Raw genomic sequence first — 24,897 nt, 5'->3', positions numbered from 1 at the left:
CCTTTTTTTTTTAACCTTCAACGTGGATGAGAGATCAAGAGTTTCAAAACCAGTTACCGCCCAAATGCTCTGCATGTTCTCATTATGAAATGGAGAAGTTGGCATCTTTTATCTTAGATCTTCAGTCATAATTGAGGAAGAGCCTTATTTTATCCTGTTAAACAGCACTTCCCCTACCACTGCCAAAAAAGTCATCATCAAAAAGTAATACAGATACTTTGTTAAAAGTCTTTACCTTTAAAACTCATCCAAAAGGCTATTCTTATTTCTCAGCAGTAGTTTTGTCCTGTTTTCTGTTTTTGTGGCTCTACTTTCATGTCTAAGTGAACACAGTAGTACCACATACAGATTATTTAAAGGATCCAAGAGAAGCAGAGAGTCCCTCTTCCCATCATTATTTTGAACAACTGAGACTTACGGGGTGCAAAAAAAAATTTCATTATTTTTCTTTACTGCCGGTTCCAGTTAGCCTTTACAGGATGGTTCTTTCCCTGCACCTAGAAGAGATAAATTATGGACAAGTGCCATATTTTCTTCTGGTCACTTTCAGATAACAAAACCACTGCTTGTCACAGAAGCAGTCTCAGTTAAGTAATTAATATTAGTAGAATAATCACAAGAGGGCCTTTTATTTGTCTAGTTGTCTGAGGGAAGGACGGAGCAGACTAAGCAAAGAAATAGAAAATCAGCTAACCCTCCTTCTACACACACATTCCTCTGCAGACTTCCCTGGCCTGGAGCAGACTCTAGCTGGAGGAGAAGAAAATCTTTAACCTTAAATAAAATTCATCATTTTGATGAGATATTTTCATTATTGAAATGTGACCGAAAGACTTTTAATTATCTGAGAGTGACAATAAAAATTATGGAAATTGCACAAGATCTTATCCAGGGGTAGAGAAAGAACTAATTCCACAAAGTAGGGTGAATAGACAACGGAGGCAAAGAATGTGTGTGTGTGTGTGTGTGTGTGTGTGTGTGTATGTCTGTGTGTGTGACTGCACCTTTTGAGTGCCATTTGTTCAACCTAACAGTTATACCTGCTTAAGCAAACTGATATACATGAAATATTAAAATCTAGTTTCTCTAAAAGTTAAATTAGGGCATGATTATTGATATAGAAAAAGAGTTGCAAAGGAGGGTAATGGAATCAAAATGGCAGATGTCTCATTTCATTCATGTTCCAAATTCCCTAGAAATGACAAAGAAGATACTTGATAGAATTAATAAGCCCATAGTTACAGCATAAGGAAAGTACACTCAAGTTGGCCAAAATTTATACAGAATTCCCAAAACAGGAAAGGCAGATGCAATTGTGCTGATATTGGAATAGACAATCCAAAGTAGATCCAGGAGAGAATGCTGGAACCTGTGGCATCAACTCCAAACTCAGAGATTATGGAGATAGGAAGCAAGAGGGAGCCCTGACTCAACAGCCCACTCTCCCTAAATATCTTCCTTTTCCCTGGTGTAAGTGATTCTCCTGCACTGACATTTAAAATTACTCCATTTACAACAATTTGATCCATATGCCTCTTTCAGGTACTTAGATCTGAATGCTAGAAGCATCTGTAAGATTGTAGTGCTCAAAATACTATTCTACTATGTTAATCAAAGAAAAACATACCTGAACAAATTAAGTAAATGATAATTGAATTTCTCAGATCCATTATAATTATATCCCTTTTAGGGTCACTAATTTTTATTTTTTTTAATTTCTCTTATTATTTTTTAACATCTTTATTGGAGTATAATTGCCTTACAGTGGTGTGTTAGTTTCTGCTTTATAACAAAGTGAATCAGCTATACACATACATATATCACCATATCCCCTCCCTCTTGTGTCTCCCTCCCACCCTCCCTATCCCACCCTTCTAGGTGGTCACAAAGCACCGAGCTGATCTCCCTGTGCTATGTGGCTGCTTCCCACTAGCTATCTATTTTTCCTTTTTTATTTTTTTAACATCTCTGTTGGAGTATAATTGCTTTACAATGGTGTGTTAGTTGCTGCTTTATAACAAAGTGAATCAGTTATACATATACATATGTTCCCATGTCTCTTGCCTCTTGCGTCTCCCTCCCTCCCACCCCTCTAGGTGGACACAAAGCACCAAGCTGATCTCCCTGTGCTATTGGTCTGCTTCCCACTAGCTATCTATTTTACATTTGGTAGTGTATATATGTCAATGCCACTCTCTCACTTCGTCCCAGCTTACCCTTCCCCCTCCCTGTGTCCTCACGTCCATTTTCTATGTCTGTGTCTATATTCCTGTCCTGCTAGGGTCACTAATTTTTAAATGTTGTATTTTCATCCACTAGAACAGCTCATATTTGAGAACTACTTAGGTATTCATCTACTCATAAAATGAATGTTAGCACACATTTGTATACTTTTAGCACACTTTTTTAATTTATTTGTCATTTTTAAGTCCAAAGTGACTGTGATGCTGTTAAAACTAATACTAGCCTAATTTGCTCATCAGTGTTGTCCTGTTAGTTCCAAAAATGCCTTGGCATTGATCCATTAGCTGTATAAGAAAAATCTGTTTAATGAAATTTCTCAAGTTCCTCTTTGTTCCTTTATATCTAAAATTTCTCACCTTCTATGACACAGCATCAAATCTGCCCTGTATTTAGTCCTTCTGAGTTTATGGGATTCAACATGCAGCACTTCCTCAGAAGTGGTCTTACGTAAGTCATTGTGACAGGGCCTTTGGTAGTGCCGTGAGGGTCCTTGGGTGAGGAACTTTACAAATGAAGAAACAATGATAGAAGTACTCTTGATCATTTATTTTGCATGGGACTCACTCTGTTATAGCTAAGTAGTACCTCAATAAAGTCCAAATAAAATACCGAAACAAAATATTGGAATTTAAAACACTATTTCCTATAATCACGTGGACGAATAAGACAATCAGAGAAACTCCAGTGGCTTGAATTAAATTACTGCTCTGCTGTGAATCCATGGCCCCACTCAGCCTCCTGAAGCCAGAGAGGCCACTGGGGTAGGAATTCGATTATGCCACTACTGAAACTTAGGTAGTATGTTTCCAGATTCCACCAACAGATGGCTCCTTTAAGCATTCACCTCAGGAGCTTCACGGTGGTCACCTCCACTAGGAAGCCATCTTTTTTTTTTTTTGGCTGTACCACCGCTCAGCTTGTGGGATCTTAGTTCCTCAACCAGGGAGTGAACCCAGGTCCTCGGCAGTGAAAGCACAGAGTCCTAACCACTGGACCGCCAGGGAATTCCCTAGGAAGTCATCCTTGACCCTCCCATCAATCCATTTCAGTTCAAGTGCCCCTCACAGCATCCTTATTTCTCCGTATCTTATCATCCATCATGCACACTGCCACTGTGGTTGTAGGTACCCATTAACCACATAAGCCTGTGAATTCCTGATGTACAGCGACCTTGCTTTGAATTATGTTTCTTACCCCAGCACTCAGCATGGTAACTTGGCATACATTTCTTATCCCAGCACTTAACAAAATAACAGGACCTCAATACGTGTTTGTTAAATACAGTCTTCTTTCCCTTCTTCCTTCCACAAATATTTATTGAGCACCAACTATGTGTCAGACACCATTCTGGGAACGGGAGATACAGCAGAGAACAAAACAGACCAAATGAAGCTTGTATTCTAGTAGGGGGAGAAAGACAATTAACAACTAAAAAGTCTTAAGTATGTCCAGTCATTGAAGTGTCATGAAGGAAACTAAAGTAAAGGAAAGGGATAGAGAGATGTGAACAGACTTCTATTTTACACACAAATGGGCAACTGGCTCATTGAACAAGTGGGACTTGTAAGTAGGTACAATTAGAAAACAAATTTATTCTTCTTCCATCGCTGCCCATTCATAGTTACTTGGAGGGGCTTATTCTTTTTTATGCTCTTTGATGAAATATAGGACAGACTCCAGGACTTTTCTGGTCACTCTCAGATAATATATTGATAAAAACCTTCTTGCTACTTCTGTCTCAAGAAGAACCTTTTTGAGGTAAGTAAAATGCCCAGTCCCATGTACTAGCCAAAACTTCATTTAAAATGAAAGATTCTCATTCCTCCACCTTGGGCATGTTTTAGTCTGGTCTACTTCAGTTGGCTTCTTCCCAATTGTCCGCGTTGGACTTCTTCCTTATACACCACCTCATTCTGGCTCCTTGAGCGTTTAAGATGAGGGTGAGGGGACATGAGGAAGGAGAGAAGCAAATGCAGGAAAAGTGGACATGTAATCTTGTTTTGGTTTCCTCTGGGCGTGTCTGTGTCTGACCCTGTCTGGTACTGAAGGACGTTCAAAGCTGACTTCCTTAGGGTGTTCTAATAGAAGCTGAGAGCCTTTCTGGGAACATTCAATGGTATGTTCTGTGATGCAGGATGCCAATTTCTGCACTTAAATGTCCTGTCTTAGCCCATAGGAATACAGTTGATCCCTCTTCCATCCCTACATGAGGTGCTCTTGGGCAGGCTCTAAAATGGCTCCCTGTCATCTTTCTCTTTTACATGGCCCATATCTGATCCCCCAAAGCCACATCTGGGCCTGAATACTCACTTATCCTTGCCCCACCACTCATGTATATGTAGCTAGTTCCTCTCTTTCTGCTCTGCTGCTTCAGACAGATCACCAGAGCCTCTTATCTATAACTTCACGAGGAACCCAAGGGGGTTTGCAGATGAGACTTACAGCACACCTTTTTCAAAATCCTGTCTCTATTTTCAAACTGAATTTTGGCTTTGCTGAATGTTGGGAAGCAGACCCAAGTTTGGTTCAGTAACATTCCTATCTAATGCACACTGTAAACCTGGTAGAGGAACGACAAGGTTTCAATGACTATGAACGAAAGTCATAAAGAAGGTAAATATTATTTGTACATCCTCTATTAAACTAAGGCTTAACTGCTACAATGCATGGAATATAAGGAATGAATATTTGAGGTTCCTACACCTCATATTTCACTTCATCTCACTTCCTCCCACAATCCAGAGACCAAGAAGATTTTCACTTATCAAAAATAAATGTTTTTAAGAGTCAAAGATGCTAAGTGCATGCCAGGCAATGCCTGCCTTGCCCAACTTGTTCTTGTCCTCACCATGCTCAAGAAAGCAAGGGTAAGCTGGGTTTGGGAGAGCAGGGCAGAGTGGTTATTTTCTGAGTTGGGCATTGGCCTCTAGAGCTCCATCAATGTGCTGGCTAATGACCAATCAGGCAGCCTGGTGCAAAGGCAACAGGGCAGGGTTGAAACTGAGGAAACCATCAGAATGCCCCTGAGATTTAAGCTGTGGGACAAGAGGAGAACAGAGCAGAGAGAAACAGAGACGCCAAGAGAGATTGTGTGTGTGTCAGATAGAGAGAAGAGAGAGAGAGACAGAGAGAATGCCTTGCTTTAGAGCCACCTTGGTTCCTGTAAGTGTCCTTGTTCCACATCCAGGCAGCCGTATTTTTATAATATATTCCCATTTTTCAGGCTATCCTTATTGTTCTCTGTCTATGGTAAACTATAACAGAAAGGGAGGAAACAGCATGGACTCTGCTAAGCTAATTCATTCCCATCACCCTGGAGAACACAGAATTTTCTAGAACCATTCCCAAAGTAGAATTATGGATCTTCCTAGGCTTACCCTTTTTCAAAGTAGCCCAGCCTTTTGGGGGCAGAATATGATATACAAACACAGTCTTCTCAACACATTCACATCCATCCTTGTCAAATTACCAGCTCTTCAGGCCCCAAGGCCATCCTATAAGGTTGAACTGAATCTTCAACTAGTCCCAAAACTCTTGACATTGTAGGACACAATTTGGGACTCTTTAGGGAGTTGAGTTCCTGCACACTGATTGAGCAGACACCTAAATAGCCAAGGAGTAACCCACAGCAATTCAAATAGGAAGTACCTATGCAATGGATACTCCTTTTGTAACTTAGCTGTACAAATGTTATGAGAATAATAACAGCATGCTTAAATTACTCACAATTCCATCCCCTTAAGACAAGTACAAAAGACCTGAAACCCAAAGAGATGGGTTCAGATTCTCACTCTTCCACTCCCTGGCTGGGTGACTTTGAGTAAACCACTTAACCTCTAGGAGATTCTCCCCAGTTGTAAAACAGAGATAATAATACCTACTTCACAGGGTGATGGTGAAGGTTAGAGGAGACATCTAGCAAGATGTTGCAGCTGCAGCAACAGCATCATAACAATAATAATAATTTCTTGAGTACTTTCTATGTGGTCTTGAGTTAAGCACTTCTTTGCTTTATTTTACTTAATTTTCCAATAACCTTATGAAGTACACCCATTTTACAGGTAAGGTCACTGAAGCACACAGTGGCTAGGTCACCTGCCTAAGTTACTAACACAGCTAAGAGGAGCACTGACAAAGTGCTCCTCCCTCTACGTTTTCATGTTTTACTAGGAGGAAGATTCTGGACTTAAAGAAATTAGTAGCTACTACTTACTGGGGGTTCGTTGGTTCCAAGTCGCCAATATGTTGAATTACACAGTTTTTTTACTTCTTCAGGACCCTCTATATCATAATCTTTGGGATAAGTTTCTCTGTCACGGTGCCTTAAGAAAAAAATTAGAATCTGTTAAGGGATAAAGCTTATTTATCAGGTATTGCATTTGAATGTTGTAAAAATTATGCAATGAAAATTTACTATATTTGTGACCTTGTTCTAATAATAAATTTACTGGATTTGGGACAGGTATTTCCCATCTCTTTTCAAGTAATGTTGAGGCTACTTCCTAAAAACAATTTAGCACATGTGATAAAACTAATAGTATCACGAAAACAATACTTATCCAACACAGTAATTATTCAGTGACTCCAATGAAGTGAATCTTATTTAATAATGTAGATTCGTTACTGAAATAAATTCTAAAATAAGACATGTAGTATATTAGAAAGGCAACTTACCACTTTAGAAATTTTTCTACCATGAATTTTAATTACAATTTTTTTTCAAAACGAGAGCAAAATATTTACTCATATGGATTTATAACAGTGCTTCCTGCTCCGAAAGAGGGTCTTAAGGAAAAACAGTTCTTAAAACATGTAGAAGAAAGAGGAAAAAAATATTCTGAACGTCTTGACTGAAAGGGTGGTTGGATAATAATAAAGGAGGGATTTGGGGATAGGAAAGGAAAAAGGAGGTGAAGTGGCCCACAACTGAAGTAGCTATTTTCGGAATAAATTCTAAAATAAGACATGTCTAAAATAAGACATATGTGTAATAATATTGTGTCTATCTAAAATATGCTTTGTTGGGTATTCTTAAATACTAGACAAATCCACATGCTCTCAACTTCTCTGGCCTCCTCCATCTTCAGTCCATGAACTATTCATCTACTGTGGGAGAGGGCAGCCCAGCTCTTCATCTGTTCTTCCAAATCTATGGTGTAATCCTAAAACCTAAGCTTTTGAACTCCAAAGCCAAGAATTTGGCTCTTTTGCTGCCTGCTGGGTCATTCTTCCCTGAGGTAATAAAACCAGAACACCTCCCTAGGAGCATAGGAACGAAGGGGCAAAGCACCAGTTAACATTTCAATGTATTATTTCCAGGGCCCACCTCTTTTTTTTTTTTTTTTTAAACATCTTTATTGGAGTATAATTGCTTTACAGTGGTGTGTTAGTTTCTGCTGTATAACAAAGTGAATCAGCTGTACATATACATATATCCCCATATCTCCTCTCTCTTGAGTCTCCCTCCCACCCTCCCTATCCCACCCCTCTAGGTGGTCACAAAGCACCGAGCTGATTTCCCTGTGCTATGTGGCTGCTTCCCACTAGCTATCTATTTTACATTTGGTAGTGTATATATGTCCATGCTACTCCCCCACCTCTTTTTTAGGCACTGTAGGCACAGTGCCCAGGGCTTGTGATACTTTTAGGGGCCCAGGAGAGTGTTTTAATCATTTTTAAATCAGAAAAAAAAGAATATAATCCAGTTTGAATTATATCCATCTTTATACCAAAGCAGTCATAAATTATCATTTTAAACTTTTTTTATTGAAGGCAAAGATAATTAGTGTCCGTGAAAGTCAGAATGCAGCCTGATTATCCCATCATGTATTTTAAGTTGTATTATAACTAGATTATTACAAAAAATTCAGTTATGTTCCTTTTCTTACCGCAATCTCAGATAACAGCCAAAAGCCCAGCATTAAAACATGAATCTATAATGAAACTTTGGAGGACTGAGCTAATGCAGTTGGCATTCCCTAATGCCTGCTAGCTGCCCACAAATGATGTGCCCACAGCCTGCAGGCCCTGAGAGATACACAGCTGAAGACCTGTCCCTACTTCACAGAGGCTGCCAGCCTAGCAAAAATAAACATACATGTTTAAAAAATTATAAAATATATAAAAAATGTTAAAATATAAAACATATATTTACTATATCCTAAATATGTATTTGCTACATATAATAACAGTAAAAATGATTAGTGTATTATAAAGGAAACGGGAGGGCTAATTATTCCCTGACTTTATTATGTCAGTTGAACACTGGCTTGTGCCTCAGTTTCCCCGAGATGAACTGAGAATCATACATTGAGGACAAATCAATTGATTGAGAGTCTCAAGTGAAAAGTGACATAAAAATGCAAGTATTATTATATGTAATAATATTGTGTCTATCTAAAATATGCTTTGTTGGGTATTCTTAAATACTTTGTCAATACCAATTAAGTTTTATAGCATCTTTGTAAGACAAATATATATATATATATATATAAAAATAAAAATAATCTAGGTGTTATTTATATATATATATATATATACATTTTATATAGCCTTGTTTGCCTTGCTACCTGCATTTATTTATGGTTGCCATGACTTCTCATTTACTGCAATAAAAATTCTTTATGGGAAAATAATGAATATAATGATATAAAATTTACAATGTCTCTAGAACAGTAACTTTCAAACTTATTGATAACAGACCCCACCTATATACCATTACAATCCACCCTGAGAGTTTGCCAGTGTCTGGAGACATTTTTAGTTGTTGCATCTGGGTGGGGTGGGTTGTTGCTGGCACCTAGTGGGTGGAGGCCAGCAATGCTGCTAAACATCCTACAGTGCACAGGACAGCCCACCACAACAAAGAAATATCTGATCCAAAATGTCAAAAGTACCAAGGTTGAGAAAGCTCTAGAGAATGACTGTGTACCAGATTCTTAGATCAGTGGTCCCCAAACCTTAGCATTTCATGGAGTAGCAAAACTTTACACTTAAATTTGTAAAACCAACCTAAAATTGCCAACATTTTGTCTTGACAGGAACATTAAAAATAAAATAACTATCTATCACCTTTAATAAGGAGACTTTTAACACCAAAGATAAGTAAAAACAATCTTAGAGTCTTTTAAGCTGAATAAATTTAGCTATATGAAAACCTTGCTACATTGTTACGCTGTCTTTACAGTTTGTACATCACTTTGGATTAGTAAAAAAGGTCATTATTGACCAGCACTGGTCTAGTCTACAGACTGGATCTGCAGATATTAATTTTCCCCAGACATGAATTTGACAGCAGCAGTCAGTTCAAGGCTAAAGCAGCTTGAATATAGGTATTCTGTGCTACTAACTGAAGGGAGAGCTGTGTTTTTGATGTCAGGTGTGCAGACACAGGCTGACATTCTTGCTGGGAGGAGAGCCTCCAGGACCTCCTACCAGCAGGGCCAGAATCTTCCTTGACAATCAGCCTTGTTACTGCTGAGGACTTTGCTCTATCAAGCCCAAAGCTAAATGCTGTGGCTATTTCTTTATACGAGAAATCTTTACGTAAGACATCCTTAATTACAAGAAAGGAAATTTGCTTTCTCTACCCTACTGTGGGAGAAATAGTATGAATATGAATAGAATTACAAATGGGGCAAAGGCTGACAGGACAGGATCAGACCTGTCAACTGTATAAAAAGGAGCTTGGAACCAGGACCCTGCTGTCAAAAATGCCACTTGGACTGATTCAGAGAGGATTAAGGTCAATAGAATCTAGTAGGGCAAAGATAGCATGAGCAGGTCCCATTCTAGACAACTCCCCACCACCCATCCTACAATCACCTGAACACTCTAGATCCTGAATTTCCTGTCTTCTCCAGCCTAACATAGTCTCACGTAAAGCCTTGTGAAAAGCACTTTCTGGATCTGTATCTGGGGTCCTTTGGGAGCTTGAGTTTCCTACCATAAGAGTTGGATGATTTCACATCAAATCAAATCTGTAAGTTCCCCTTGACTGAACACATATAAATCCTTAAGTGAGTTGCAGGACTAAACAAACAACTCCAGAGCATACTCAGATAGGGATCTGCAGCTCCCCTCAGGCTGCCCCAAGCCATCGTGGTCGTTCCCAGAGGAGGACAGGTGGGGTTAGACCACAGGATTATCCTTGCAGAAGAGGAGACCAAGCTACTCTCTACAGTTTCTGTGGTCCCATGACTAAGTGGGGGAAGCAAAGTGGGGATTTGCAAAGAAACCATTATCTTTATCACTTCTCCACCTTTCACATTTTAAAATAATTGTCCATTAATGAATCTTCCTTTTCATTAGACTAAGAACGTTTAGACACAGGGATCACTTTTTACTCATCTTTGTGATCTCAGTGCCTAACAAAGACTAACAAGTTGTAAATGCTTATTAAATCTTAAATGATTGATTGATTGAATTTCTTACGTTTTGTTACTGTCACCTTAATATAAATGCTGAAAGCAATGGCTTTCAAATGTGTCCATAAAAATAAAGAGTATCCCAGTGTACTCTACAAAAGCACACATAAAAAAGGAGTGATTATGCATATAGAGATGCTAGTTCTTTGCAACAAAAACTTGTCTCTAGAGGAATTATAAATCTGCTTGCTGAATGGGAAAACTCTCAGCATACATATGCATGACACTGATTGCAAAGGGGGTGTGGATCCGAGCAATATCTGATATGTGAACAATGAAAATCGAGCTGAATTCTGGTTTCTGGTTACTTGACAAGAGACACATTTTCTTTGTGAATTTCAAAGATGTTAAAATTATGTTTAGTTGGGCTTCCCTGGTGGCGCAGTGGTTGAGAGTCTGCCTGCCGATGCAGGGGACACGGCTTTGTGTCCCGGTCTGGGAAGATCCCACATGCCACAGAGCGGCTGGACCCGTAAGCCATGGCCACTGACCCTGCGCGTCCGGAGCCTGTGCTCCGCAACAGGAGAGGCCACAATAGTGAGAAGCACGCGTACCACAAAAAAAAAAAAAAAAATTATGTTTAGTTAAGACTCCAGATGGCAGAATATATTAATTTTAAATTTTAGAATTATTAATGTAGTTCACAACTACTGTGTCAGCTATTGTTATTTTCTGATGTAAATCTAAGCCAAATGAGAAGAGAAAGATACCTTTTCCATTAGGTTTTATAATCGTCTGCTATCTAGGACTTTAAGAGAAAATTACCCCAGAGAGTCAGCTATATTTCCTGACACATTAGAAGCATTAAAACAAATAGAATCAAAGACTACAAAGAAATATTTGACAATCCTCTTTAAAAATTTCACAGGCAAATGATTTATATGCCAAGATAGTGCTATTTGGCGGCACATTTATCAAACTGACAAATGAAGACTTTTGGGTGTATTTGCAAGAGTCATAAAGAAAATCTTACGTCCTTGGGAGAAATGGTGACATTTCAGACTTATGAAGAGGGACACTGTTTTTCAATGTGTCTCATGCTGTATGCAATTTGTGCATCTACAACTATGAAACCACACAATTTGAAACCTAAACTGCACTCAAAAGAAAAATATTTGACCGAGACAGGTAAGTGAAGTTATTTTCTTCACTCAACATATATTGAATGGCATGTAAATAAGACCCATCATTATTATGAATTTTTTTTCATAAGAAACTCTTCAAAAACAGGAAGCCCTATGGAGAATATTGGGAGTAAACAAGAGGAATACAGCATGGGAGCCTGTCTATCTTAACAGTTGAAACGTTAAATAAATGTTGTCAGTATGATTAACTGCCAAACACATGACTCTGAAAACAGCTGGAGGAACATGTATTAAATGGGGTGACACTATAATTGATTATCCCACCTGGGACACTGTGAGAGGGGAATTAGGTAATAGGTACACTGGGAGTGGTGAAACCAGGATTGTCCTGGTCAAATCAGGATTGGGACATTCTGTTACCCTATGTTTTGATTACTGGATCTCAATTATCTTAAGATCCTAGGAAACTTCTTATTGTTCCTTTGATCTCCACTCCAGAAACAGCTTACATTGGCTGGCCATAGACACTCTGGGTGGTAGAACAGTAGGACTAAAAAGAGACCGAGTTTTTAAAGTGTATTATATAACAGTAATTACTGTTATCCAAAGAACACCTTGACAGTATATTGGCATGAATGGCATGGAGACCAATTTGGCCCCTGCAAAACAAGAAACAAATGCCTGATTACCTGCATAAACTCCTATCCCTATAGTCTTAATATTACCAGCTTAGATAATTTGAATTAATTACTCTAGAATAACATCAAATGATTATATTATGTGAGCTTAAGGACCATTTTAATGCACATTTCCATGAATCCATGAGCAATGCATACTGAGTAGATAATACAAGGTTCTGTAGTTTCAAAGCAATTCATTTCATTCACACTAGAAACAAATGAAAAAGACTTTCTTCATAAATAGTATCTATAGTTAAAACAGTCTTCCATTATGAACATAGCTACACAAATGAGCACTTTTTCCATTTCTTCCTAGAAATCATTCAAAAGCAGCAAAGGAAATGGAAAAATTAAAAGAAAACTAATTTTTAGCGAAGTTATTGTATAATCCCTAGATTACATCATGTGCAAGGGTTACTTTAAGCAGCCAAAATCCAGCTGAAGACAAGTGGAAGAAGCAGAGACAAGAAAGAGGATATAGGAAGAAATCTCAGTAGTGAGATTGCCCAGAAGCAGGAGCTCTCAGAGCACCAGCCAAACTACATTCCCATAGTTATGCAGATAAACTCTTTCACTGAAAACAATGGAAAATGCTAGAATATATATATATTTACATTTTGACACATTAAAAGTATTTAAGAGCTGAAAATCCAGTGGGGAATTTCCAGGCCAATTTTTGGATGAAAGCCTGTAACCAAAGGGGTAAATAGAACTTTAAAAAACCAAATCTGCTGATGCCTTTGGGATATTTGCTAATGTTGCACAGGGGCAATGGCTTCAGGGGCTAGAGGGACTGAAGTCTAGCCCTGGAGCTAACCTAGGAGGGGAGTTTTACAAGGAAGTCTTCCATATGTGGTAGATATTATGCTTGCCAATACAATTTCTCCTTTTTACTGGGAATATAAGAGGTTAAATTCCCAGCTCCCTTGCATTTAGTGAAGCCATGTGACTAGCTCTGGCCAATAAAATAAAAATGAGCAGAAATGAAATATGTCATTTCTGGGCTAAGACAGTGAAAGCTCGTATGTAATTCTCAACTCTTTTTTTCCCCTGCCAGAGCAATTGATGACTTTCTAGATGGTGGAGCCTCAATCAACCTGAGTCCCAGAGTATCTATGTGGAGGAGTGCCTACCCTCCACCAAAAACCTAAAGCAGACTCTGTGTGAGCAGGAAGCAAATCTTTATGTGTTAGGCCACTGAGATTTTTGGAGCTGTTTGTTAACATAGATTAAGCCTAGCCTATTCTAACACAAAAATAAGTACCAGAAGTGGGGTAGGTGTTATTATAGCAAAAATCTAAAATACATGGCACTGGCTAAAGACCAGGCAAAGACTATAGGAAGCTGGTATCAGAGGCTGGAGAGGTCAAACATTTGGTAGCCTCAGTAGGTTCAGAGTCAAACCAGGTACCTAGTGAGATTGGGAAAGAGACTGGAAGACAGTTGTTAGTTCTTCATGCAAATAGCTACTGATAATTGGTTTTGCCAAAGTATTTTAAAAAGAGAGAGAGATAAATTCAGGAAATTGTCTTGTTTACAAGAAGATAGAAGGAAATGAGAGATTCCAGAAATTTTGAGCCTTGAAGTGTTAAAAGGGGCAACAACTTTTAGATCTCAAACAGAGAGATCTCAAAAAGAGAGAAAACTGAAAAAGACTTTTTCAAGACAAAGTTCCATTAAAGCTTTGCCTGGCAGCAAAGTTCATCCTATTGTTAGACCCTCCCAGTGAGTTAAGTTGCATTGGAGCAAGCATATGCTTAAGGAGAGAGTCAGAAAAATATTCCCAGGGTTTCTGATTTCTGTAACTACAATAGTATCAAAGTGACAGTCAAGGTATTACAAGGATAAAAAGTAAAGAAATATAGCAAGTCTGAGGACTTTGTCTAGAAAGAATTGAGAATGAGGTTACCAGCAGCTAGAACTAACTGGCTTCAAACATGTAAGAAACTTCCTAAGCTTTAAAGAATTGTACTTCCAAGTAAGCCAGGGGTGTGCATTTAAAAATCCTTTAACTGTTCAATACTTAAAATAACTTTTGGCCCCCAAACTTCTGGGAACAAAAGGTGAACTGAAAAAGCAAAACAACCCATAGAAGGGCATATTCTACAACATTCATTGCAGGTGTGGTCAAAGAGAATATTGGAAAAGAAAAGATGATACACAGGGCAGAGCCAAGGACCATAAAGAACAATGGGAAAAGTATGCTGCCAGAAAACAGAATCAGGGTCTAAGCAAAGAACATTTCTGACACCAATGCAGGACTCCCTAACAATGTCTGCCTGACAGGATTTAAGGACCATAGACAAATGACTGCCCTTTCCATCCTTCCTCTTTCTGAATCGGAGTGCTTATTACAGTTATCTTGTCTCTGTCCCGCCACTTTATATTGGTTATATGGAGACCAAGCAGAAAAATTTTCTGCTTTATAGATTTTTGAACCAAGTAGAGCCACACTAGACTTGGTAGAAAAACAATAGCATAACATATGGAGATCTTGGACTTCTGACCTATGACTAGATAGAATTTGGGTTATTTTCCTTGGGTAAATGGGTAAACATAATTGGTCTGCATGTGGAAAGAGTAAAACCAATATTTGGTGACCTGCCTAAAGAAAACAACTTCAAGTGCACGTGGAACTTTCATAAAAATTATGAAAAAATATTTCAATATGTTTGAAAGATATAAATGGTAATACAATAAAACTAGAAATTCATAACACATTTAAAAAGAGATCCTTCTTCAATCTGGAAATATGTAAGCATTTTATCAAACAACTCTTTAATCAAAGATCAATACAAATTGTTGAATTTCTCAAAAATACCAATAAATAGAAATACCACTTATAAGAATCCATAGGATATAGCTAAAGTAGAACCCAGAGAAAAATTCAAGTTTTAAGTACTTATATCAATAGAACAGAAACAATGAAAATAAATAAGTGAAATATCTAATTCAAAAATATTAAAAAGCACAAGTAAGCCAAAAGAAATCAGAATGATAGAATAATTAAAAATAAAAGCAAAATTAAATAAGTTAGAAAACAGAATAAACGAATAAGTAAGCAAAATAGACAAACTCCTATCTAAAAAATCAAGGAAAAGGGCAGAGGGAGATACAAACAGAATAATATTCCATACATAGGAACATATATTATATGACTCCATTCATATGAAATGTCCAGAATAGGCCAATCTGTAGAGACAGGAAGTAGATTAGTGATTGTCTAGGGCTCGAGGGCAAAGGGAGGAGGATTTCTTTTAAGGTTAATAAAACTGTTCTAAAATCAATTGTGTTGATGGATGTACAACTCCATGAATATACTAAAAGCCTTTGAATTATACACTTTAAAAGGGTGATAGTATAGAATGTAAACTATATCTTAATAAAAATAGGATATAACCATCAAAAGAAGAAAACATTTTAAATCATTAAAGACTACTTTCCATAACTCCATGCAAATATATTTGGAAAACTAGACAGCACACATAACTTTCTAAAAAAAACAATTTACAAGTGTTCTCAGTAGAGACAAAAAGTCTAAACACACAATTTCCAAAGAAGAAATAGAGAAGCTGTCAAAGGAAAAAAGAGCTACCGCCTGAAACAGTACTAGGCCCAGATGGTTTTACTGTGGGAGGAAATTTCTTATCTGTGCCTGAATGTCTAGCAGGACATTTGAACTGCCTTGAGCTGCTCACTTGTCAGAGGTACACAGGCATTGGTGGCGTCAATAACACTTATAATAAATCACATTACATTCACTATACTCACTTTGACAGTGAGTATACCTGAAGTGAAGACACCTGAAGTGGTCTTTCCCAACTATTTATATTTATTACAGGATTGTTTTAAAATACCAAAAAATTCCTGTAAGTAAAATGTAATTTATCTAGATGAAATTCTTCTAACTCATACAACACACATACTTATTATTTTAAGGTCTAGGTAGAAGCCCACAATATCTTAACCTCTAGATTGCCTGCAATGAAAATTTGGTTGCTTTGTTGGCATGCACCCCTACAAAGACAGCAGGTGCCAATGAGCTCTGAAAGCTCAGGATTCTTATACGAGTAGGGAATTCCTTTTCTGTGAAGATCTTTCAGAGACTTTGCTGATCACACCCTTGCTCTGAATGGCCATATGCAAACTAGCTAACATATATCTGTTGTCCCTACCCATATGACTGTAGGTTTATGGATATGTAACTTGGGCATCATATAGATAGATGGATAAATGCTATTAAGATGCTGTGGCCACCCCAGGAATAGGAGTCACAATTCTTGCAATCACACACTTGACATCACTAGTTATCAGTCATTGTGCAATAAAAAATGCACACATATTTTCAAACACTCTAGGGGAAGGAACAGTAATGCCCTCAGTTGAAAACTAACTAATGTGCCATCTTTAGTTCTTCATGTGAATCCTAGGAGCTAGGACAACCTCCTCTAGAAAACTTTTCCAGTCTAATAGTCTGTGTGCTCCTCTTGGATGTCCCCAGAGAGCTCTGCTTACCCCAATCCTAGCACGTATCACAGTGCATAGTAATTGCCCAGCAAGCCTCCTCAACTCCCGTCTCCTCAACTCCGTATTTTAAACTTTTGCTATAAAATTGGGTATTTGGAAATTGGAATTCATTCTACACTGTAGTAGCTCTTTATAGGATATAGCAGATATCTATAGGATAGGATGGGATATAGTAGATATCTATAGGATTATCAGCCTAGCTCTCCTTCTTTCTCCTGGATATGTCCATTTTGCCCCATGGCTATTGGAAAGCTGTCATTTTCCACCAAATCTTGCCCAGTCAGATGACCCCAAACAAATACTTGGCCCAGAAATGGACATCTGACCTGGAATTTTTAAATTCAGAACTGAAAATACCTTAAAAACAACATTTTTGGTGGATGAAGATGTAAGTTATAAATTCCTGAACCACAGCAGCCATGTTTCCTATAGTCTTCAATGATAAGATGAGGCAAACACAATGAGGAAGAGAGAGAAGAAATGAGCAAGACCCAGATGCACTAGCATCCCTTATGCCTGTTGTTCCTGAGGTCAAGCTGCACCCGTGCCCTCCTTCTTATCTAGTGATCAACCATTCCATGAATATCATGAACTAATTCATTTTCTTGCTTCCTTAGGCGAGTGCAAGCCGGGTATCTGTCAATTGCAATCAAAAGAAGCCTGATCAGTACACACAGAAAATAGTACCGATGGGGTGGCTTCCAAGGCCAACTAAGAGAAGTTTATCTGACAGTGCTAATTCTAGTGCTATTGAAAACCTTGAGCCCTGAGCCTGGGTATACTGTGTCCATAGACTGAAACTCTCCTTATCAAAATGTCACCAAGCCCCACATTCTTCTTACCTCCTCCTTCACTCCTTACATCCTTACCTAGAAAAGGATCATCAGTAAGAGAAAGAAAGCTGATGAAAAAGCACTTGTGACTATCTGTGAGGAAGACTACAGTAGCATTATGACAAGCCTCTGGTGACTCCCGTTGTCCAGGAGAGAGATGGTCTCAAGGACACGTAGGGAGTTGGCTCAGGCAGAGGTACTTGTATACAGCAATGATCTTTCCTAACCCAAGTGCACCCACATGAGAAAATGCCTGTCCTACAATACTCTGCCTTGTAGAGCAAGGGTTATCTTGCAAGTAAAGCTGTTTTATTTTGGCCACCAGTTAAATTGAGCAAAACCTCACGAAAAGGTCAAGGCACAACTTTATAAACACTGGTTTTCAGAAAATGAATTTGGTTGGGATTTCATTAAAGAGAATAGCATTGAAAGAAAAATACAGTCATGACAAAAGGATGTAGAATGTCCTGCATCATCCTGAAAAATAGAAAATAAGGTGCTCCCCCCCGCAAAACTACTACATTCAAAAGCATTTGTGGATATGTGTGTATGTTGAGGAATAAGAATGTAGCACTAGATTAAAAATAACCATGGCATAGGATCTACCATTATAGAACACAGACAAGAATGAAAGCGTGGTTAAACCAAATGAATGTGAATAGCATCATCCTTTTTACCCAACATAAACTAGCAATTAAAAAGATATTTAAAAAAGACTCATAATAAACCATGAAGAATGACTCAGACTCTGAAAGAGATGAAGTATTCTGTTTAAATCCTGATCATTTAGAGAATGTTTGCTTCAGGGGAAGAGCTGTAGAAAGTGACATCAAAGTTTTCAAGTAATTTTACTTGAAATAATACACATTCATTATGGAAAATGTAAAAGTGGCAAAGAGGAAAAAAGAAAATGACAAATAGTCCATAAATCCACCATCCAGTAATAAATATTTTGTGTTACATGGTAAATATCCTTTCAGTCTCTTTTCAATACATACAGACATATATTTTTATCAAAAGAATTCATAACATGCTGCTCCTTTTTTTACTTACTTAAAGTGAGATTATATTTTCAAATATTAATCTTTGCACTTTTCTTTGCTTAACTCTTTAAAATAACCTTTGTTCTAATAAATCAGAGGCATCTACATTTGCCTTGGGAAGATATAGGACTGTTTTGCCAGGAATATGAAGAAAAATAAAGTGCTGGTGATTAACTTCTGACTAACAATAAAATTTTTTAGTCCTGAGTGAGATGTTTTTCTTGAAAGTCAGGACCTGCTAAGAAGTAAAATGTCTAAATTTCTCAAACTTCTATTAACAACCAGATCCAGAAGCTCCCAAACACGGCATAAGTAGGGTGACCCTATCATTTATTTTGTAAAGAAGATCACTTTAAAAAATGAGAGAAGGGCTTTTAATAAATCTCAGGCCAATGGGAGTAAACTCTACTGGGCAAACCACAGCATACGCACACCCTCTCTGCGGGGCATTTGATGAAAGCTGAATTGAGTGTCAGTGGGCCAGCTACGGGGCCACCATGTTCAGGGATGAGGTGCCCCTACCACAGTGGCTACCACCAGCCTAAGTCAGGGACCAGGAGAGGATGAGCATGACTTAAGGATCTATAGTCCTAAGGAGAGCCAAAATGGAAATGAGTCTGAAAGCAGGACCTCAGGTCTTTAACAAACCAAGTGGATTAGTCAAAAGTTCACCAGCAGCAGGCACAGAAGTTGGATAAAGGATAAGGTGAACAAGAACAAGGACCCACATGCAGATCTGGAAGCCTCACTCCCCCATCTCCCAAATGTCATATAACTTCAGTCCCTTATGCACACACACACCACTAGGAAAAGGAGAGGGTGGATGAGGTAGGATTCAGAAGAGTGGGCACTGTTCTGAAAGAGACTATTTTAACCCAAAACAAACTGTTTAAACTCAAAGAGACAGAGAAACCCTTCAATTGGCATGTTTGAACTTTTCTCTGGTAACCAACAGTTGAAAAACCATGAGGATCAGTTTTAGAAAACAAATTTTATATATGCATCTGACTTGAATGCAAATTTCGAATTCTGCTACTGACCAGATAGTAAATATATTTCCATGTCTTTGGTCTACTATCACATCATCTTAAATGGTCACACAGTATTATAATTTACAATGTTTTTTAAAGTATGAGTTAAGAAATTAAGATGTCTCTTTAAAGTGTGAATACCATCTGTCCCTATTTAACTCAAAATTTCCTAAGTACCCGTCAGTCTCTAGTAAGTCATGTACTGCATCTAGGAAGAACATGAGTTTAGCTCCCATTTTTAAATTCTTTACCATTCTAATCGGAAGCCTAATGATTTATACCCCTCTAAATTCACCTATACAGAGGTGACCAAACATGCTTCAATGTCATCCTGTTGTATCAGGATCAGGGCTGTGCATTTGCAGAAACATCGATGGACCTAGAGATTATCATACCAAGCCAAGTAAGTCAGAAAGAGAAAGACAAGTACCATATGATATCTCTTATACATGGACTCTAAAATATGACGCAAATGAACATATCTATGAAACAGAAACGGACTCACAGACAGAGTACAGACTTGTGGTTGCCAAGGGAGAGGACACTGGGAGAAGGAAGGATTGGGAGTTTGGGATTAGCAGATGCAAACTAATATATATAGGATGGATAAACAACAAGGTCCTACTGTGTAGCACAGGGAACTATATTCAATATCCTGTAATAAATTATAATGGAAAAGAATTTGAAAAAGAATATATATATATGTATAACTGAGTCATTTTGCTGTACAGCAGAAATTAACACAACATTGTAAATCAACTATACTTCAATAAAATTTTTTTAAAAAAGGATCAGGGCTGTGAAAATCAGCTCTGGCTTTATTACAGATTTGCGTTATCCTGTAGTCCTTACCTCAGGGTCTTCTTAAAGCATAAAAAAAGAGGCCCCCAGCCTGCAGTGCCTTTTGTGTTTGTGTGTGTGTGTCCTTCCTCTCCATTCATTTGTTAATTTCTTTGATAAACATTATTTGAGCACCCACGGTGTTCTTACCCTTTGCCCCAAGGCTTGCTCTTCTCACTTCTCATTACTAACCAAAAAAGCTTCTTTAAAGTCTCTTCTCTCGCCTTTCTACATAATCAAACATTTAAAATGCACAAAATAAGAGTTAAAAGCTTTCGATTGAGGGCTTAAGTTGTTAAAGTAGAAGGATGGAGGCTTGCTGGAAGGGGAAGCATGTATGGATTTCAACAGAGGCAGGCTGCAACATGTGGTTACTAAAGGGCTTTCTTATTTTCTTTGCCTTTTTATCCTGAGTGTGCGTTGGAGATGTGAGAAGATGGGATTGCTGGCTAGAGAAGATCTATGTAACTCTAGCTTGGTCCTTAGTGGTGTGAAGGACTCTAAATACTTCCAGGTTAGTCCCTGAGAAAACTGCTGTATTTACAGGACGAACATACAGCAAATTAGAAAATTCATCTCTGTTTTCTAATAAGTATACTAATGATATCCTAGTGCCTTGAAACTGGTTTATCCTCTGAATGTGGAGTACCTTGAATACATATGAACTCCCTGTTCAAAGAGCACAATAGGGTATAAGTCTGAAGAGCATCATAGAAAGCTCTTTAATTTCTTTCTCCAGCCCAAATGATTTTCTGTAAAAATCTTTAAAACTATCAAGTTCCCTACCCCACAATTATCACCGGATTTTAATTTTACTTCCTTTTTTCCCTTTCTCTTTCTGTTTTCTTCCTATAATGCAGACAGGGTGGGGGGAGGACAGTAAAATGCCCAGGCTCTTTAATTTTGGGATTACGTAGGAGAGAGAAGTAATTGAAATTACAAATATATAAAATTAAGCTAAGTCCTTAAAACTCTTAAGTGTCACCATGGAGACCAGAGCGTGAACTGTTTCATGGAAACTCGAACGAATTTTCTGGCTCATCAGTTATTAACAGATGTCAATTTGGCCAAGGTAGAAGAGATGAGAATAAATAAATAAATAAATAAGAACTAGCCTTACACCAGAGAATTTATTAAGGGCAAATGTAGTTGTTCTGGTTCTTAGTATTCCATTATTCCAGTGAGTGGGAAAATATCCCAAGAGAAAATTTCCCCTTGACTCATAATTTCCGATGGAAACATCTGATGATATAGCTCCATAAATGCTGTAGGAATGAATAGAGAAAGACAATTTCTAGAAAAGGCCTTTCTCACTCAGAAGCATCAAGGTGTGATGCAGGTAATATGGCTCTCTATCCACCACTCCAGCTACAAGGAAGACAAGGTTCCTAGGCAACCTCTTATCCAATAATGGACCAGAAATATCTCTTAACAACCATTCTGGGTATTTCACTTTATCATGTCTATTATACACAACTGTTTTTAATATGTATAGTGAAGTCAAACAGACTGGTATTACATTCCACATAAAGAGTAACACAGGAATCATCCAAATGTTTACTGTATAAGCAGAGGTACCTCAGAATTTCTCCCAGTTAAATTCTATTTTGCAAACCTATAGGCACAGTCCCTTTGCTGATCAAATACTCAGTTGGGAGGCCATCCAAACGGTGTATTTTAGATAGTAGGCATTCATCGATTAAATAACCACTAATAAAAGGTTAAAATTCAATAAATTTTAATATATAATAAAATAAGTCAATAGAAAGCAAACAATTATGACCAGAATGCATAAAAACAAAATGGTCAATGACATTTATTCATTTGGAAGTTTACACAGTTTGAACTTTACACAGTTTTCTAGGACAGACCTTGGTGACTGGTTGAATACAGAAGGAAAACAAGGATGCCAGTAGCACAGCCAGCTCAGAGAAATGCAAGTGCTTCTCAAATCTTACAACTGATTCTCATTATTCAAGGTTGTTATGTTCTATAAAGTCACAAACAATTAGCAAATACTGAATCATTGCTCCTAGGGGAAATACAAGATTAGGTTCCTGTGAGCCTCTGGTCACACTTTCAACAACCAATTAATACATGACCCGGTTTTATGTGTGCTTCTGTTTAAAGACATCTTGTTTAATATATCTTGTTGACTCACTAACACTGAATTCACAGCCAACAGCACTGTTACTCATGTCTGAATGAAGCTTATGTAATGCTCATATTTTCTCCATAAGGCACATCACAGCCTTCTTGCATTTAGGAACACTAGACAGCACTTCAGCACTATGTTTGGGGGCCATCTGAACAATGATATCACCAACAAAAGGTAAAAAAAATGCAAAAAACATGGCACTAAATAGACCATGAAAAGAATACTTGTTTACAGTAAGAGGAGCTGAAACAAGAAGGCAGAGTGTCTGACATCAACTGAGAATATGTGTGTGGGATGATTCAAATTTTTTGCCTCTCTGCACATGTCCATAAATGACTATGAAAGTGCTGCAAATATTGATGTAGGGTTCCATATAAATTTTTGCAAGTAGATGAATTTGCAAATACAGAATTTACAGATAATGAGATCAACTGTATTTACCAACTATAAAGAACTCTTTGTATTTCCCTATGATGCTGCTTCTTACTATTACATTGTACTTGCCTGTTCTCTTTTGTATACCTATGGAACTCCTATTCTTCCTTCTAAACCTTGCTCAGAAAACCATATACACACTAACCTCCCCCTCCTGTTACTTTTGCCTCTTATACTCATCTCTATTTTGCACAAATCAGATTATACTGAATTTACTGACGTTTTTCTTTACTGGCCTATGAAATTAGTTGAGGTCAGTGACCATGTCCTAGTACATGTATATAACCTTTACTGTGCTTACTATGTGCCAGGCTATATGTCAGAAGATACTTCACATACAATACCTTGTTTAGTCTTACAAGAATCCTATCACCCCCATTTTACAGTTGCAGAAACAGAGGCCTAGAACAGTCATGTCACTTGTTATATCACAAGCTGCAGAGCTGGTATTCAAACCTAAAGCTCAAGATTTTAACCATTATGTTATCCTAAATAAATATTAGTTACCGTATATTATTGACTGCTTACTATGTGCAAGGCATGGTATTAAATGCTTTATACAAGTTATCTCACTGAATCCACTTTATCCATCTCTGTGTCCCCAACACACAACAAAGTGCATGACACAAAAATGTTTGTTGGGTTGAATTTATTTCTTCCTGCCCCCAAACCTTTCTAAAACCAACAGCATGAGAACTCTCTACATTTCCAGCAGTGGCCAGAATGACTTTGTGTTACACCACCCTTCTCTCCTACCAAGTTCCTCATCTCCTTCTCATCTATATTCTTCTGTGGTTTTGCTATTGATGTCTATGATGTCCACAAGGCAACTTTTCAAAGCAAAGGTAGTACAGAAGGGAGCAGAAGCACTGTCCACTTGAAAAAGGTCTTTCTCTTTAACAGTAATGTCTGGCAGTGATTTATATTATGACCTAAACCCTTATGGAGTAACAAAATCATGAAAGAGCTAAGTGTTTTGCTTGAGGGCTGTGAGGTAAGCCCTGTATGAGGTTAAAGGAGGATTTTCTGCTTCCCAATGTAGATTTTTATTCTAAATTAATATAGCCTCTCACAGTGAGCTCAATATAGGCAGAGAGTTGGTTTTAGGGATGAGAAGTAAAAGGGAGAGAGTTCATGGGAAAGTGAGTAGGCTGTAGAAAGTTTGCAAGACAGAAACAACAGGATTCACATATTATACATTACATGAATGAATGGGATCAAGGAGGACTTAGCCTTAGGGCTAGAGTCAAAATCATTCATCTTCTTTCAAAGGTGAAAGCATAAAGAAGACAAGATTTGAGATTTCATTTCAAATCTTCCTCTTTCCCAGAATATTACAAATAGTCCAAAACCAATTACTGTCAATAGTACAGCCAGGAAAATTGACCCAAAGGATAGAATTCTAAATACCCTAAAAGGCCCCACTGTTCTGCCAATTAAATGTCATGGTTTCACTATCAGTCACTGTAATATTTAATAAACAGGAGAATCTCTAAGTGAATTCCAAACCCAAAGCCTAATGCAGAGGAAGTAAATAAAATGTTTCCTGAATCCAGGAAAGAACCTGAAATTACCACAGAAAGAAGGAGTAGACT

General features: G+C 37.8%; 1 protein-coding gene across 1 annotated transcript in view; it reads right to left on the bottom strand.

The window, feature by feature from the left end:
• The window catches only part of CFAP95 (cilia and flagella associated protein 95), a 92,372-nt gene that overhangs the window by 59,180 nt on the left and 8,295 nt on the right, over nt 1-24,897 (bottom strand). Inside the window, exon 2 of the mRNA XM_022573541.2 lies at nt 6,458-6,566. Within this exon, the coding sequence (XP_022429249.1) occupies nt 6,458-6,566 (109 nt within the window). The remainder of the gene's footprint in view (nt 1-6,457; nt 6,567-24,897) is intronic.

This window comes from Delphinapterus leucas, chromosome 6 (assembly GCF_059928025.1).
Source record: "Delphinapterus leucas isolate spDelLeu-1000000601 "Yukka" chromosome 6, BTC_Dleu_Yukka2, whole genome shotgun sequence".
In the NCBI taxonomy this organism is placed as follows: Eukaryota; Metazoa; Chordata; class Mammalia; order Artiodactyla; family Monodontidae; genus Delphinapterus; species Delphinapterus leucas.
The sequence above is the reverse complement of the archived record's forward strand: the minus strand, read 5'-3'. Positions and strand labels throughout refer to the sequence as shown.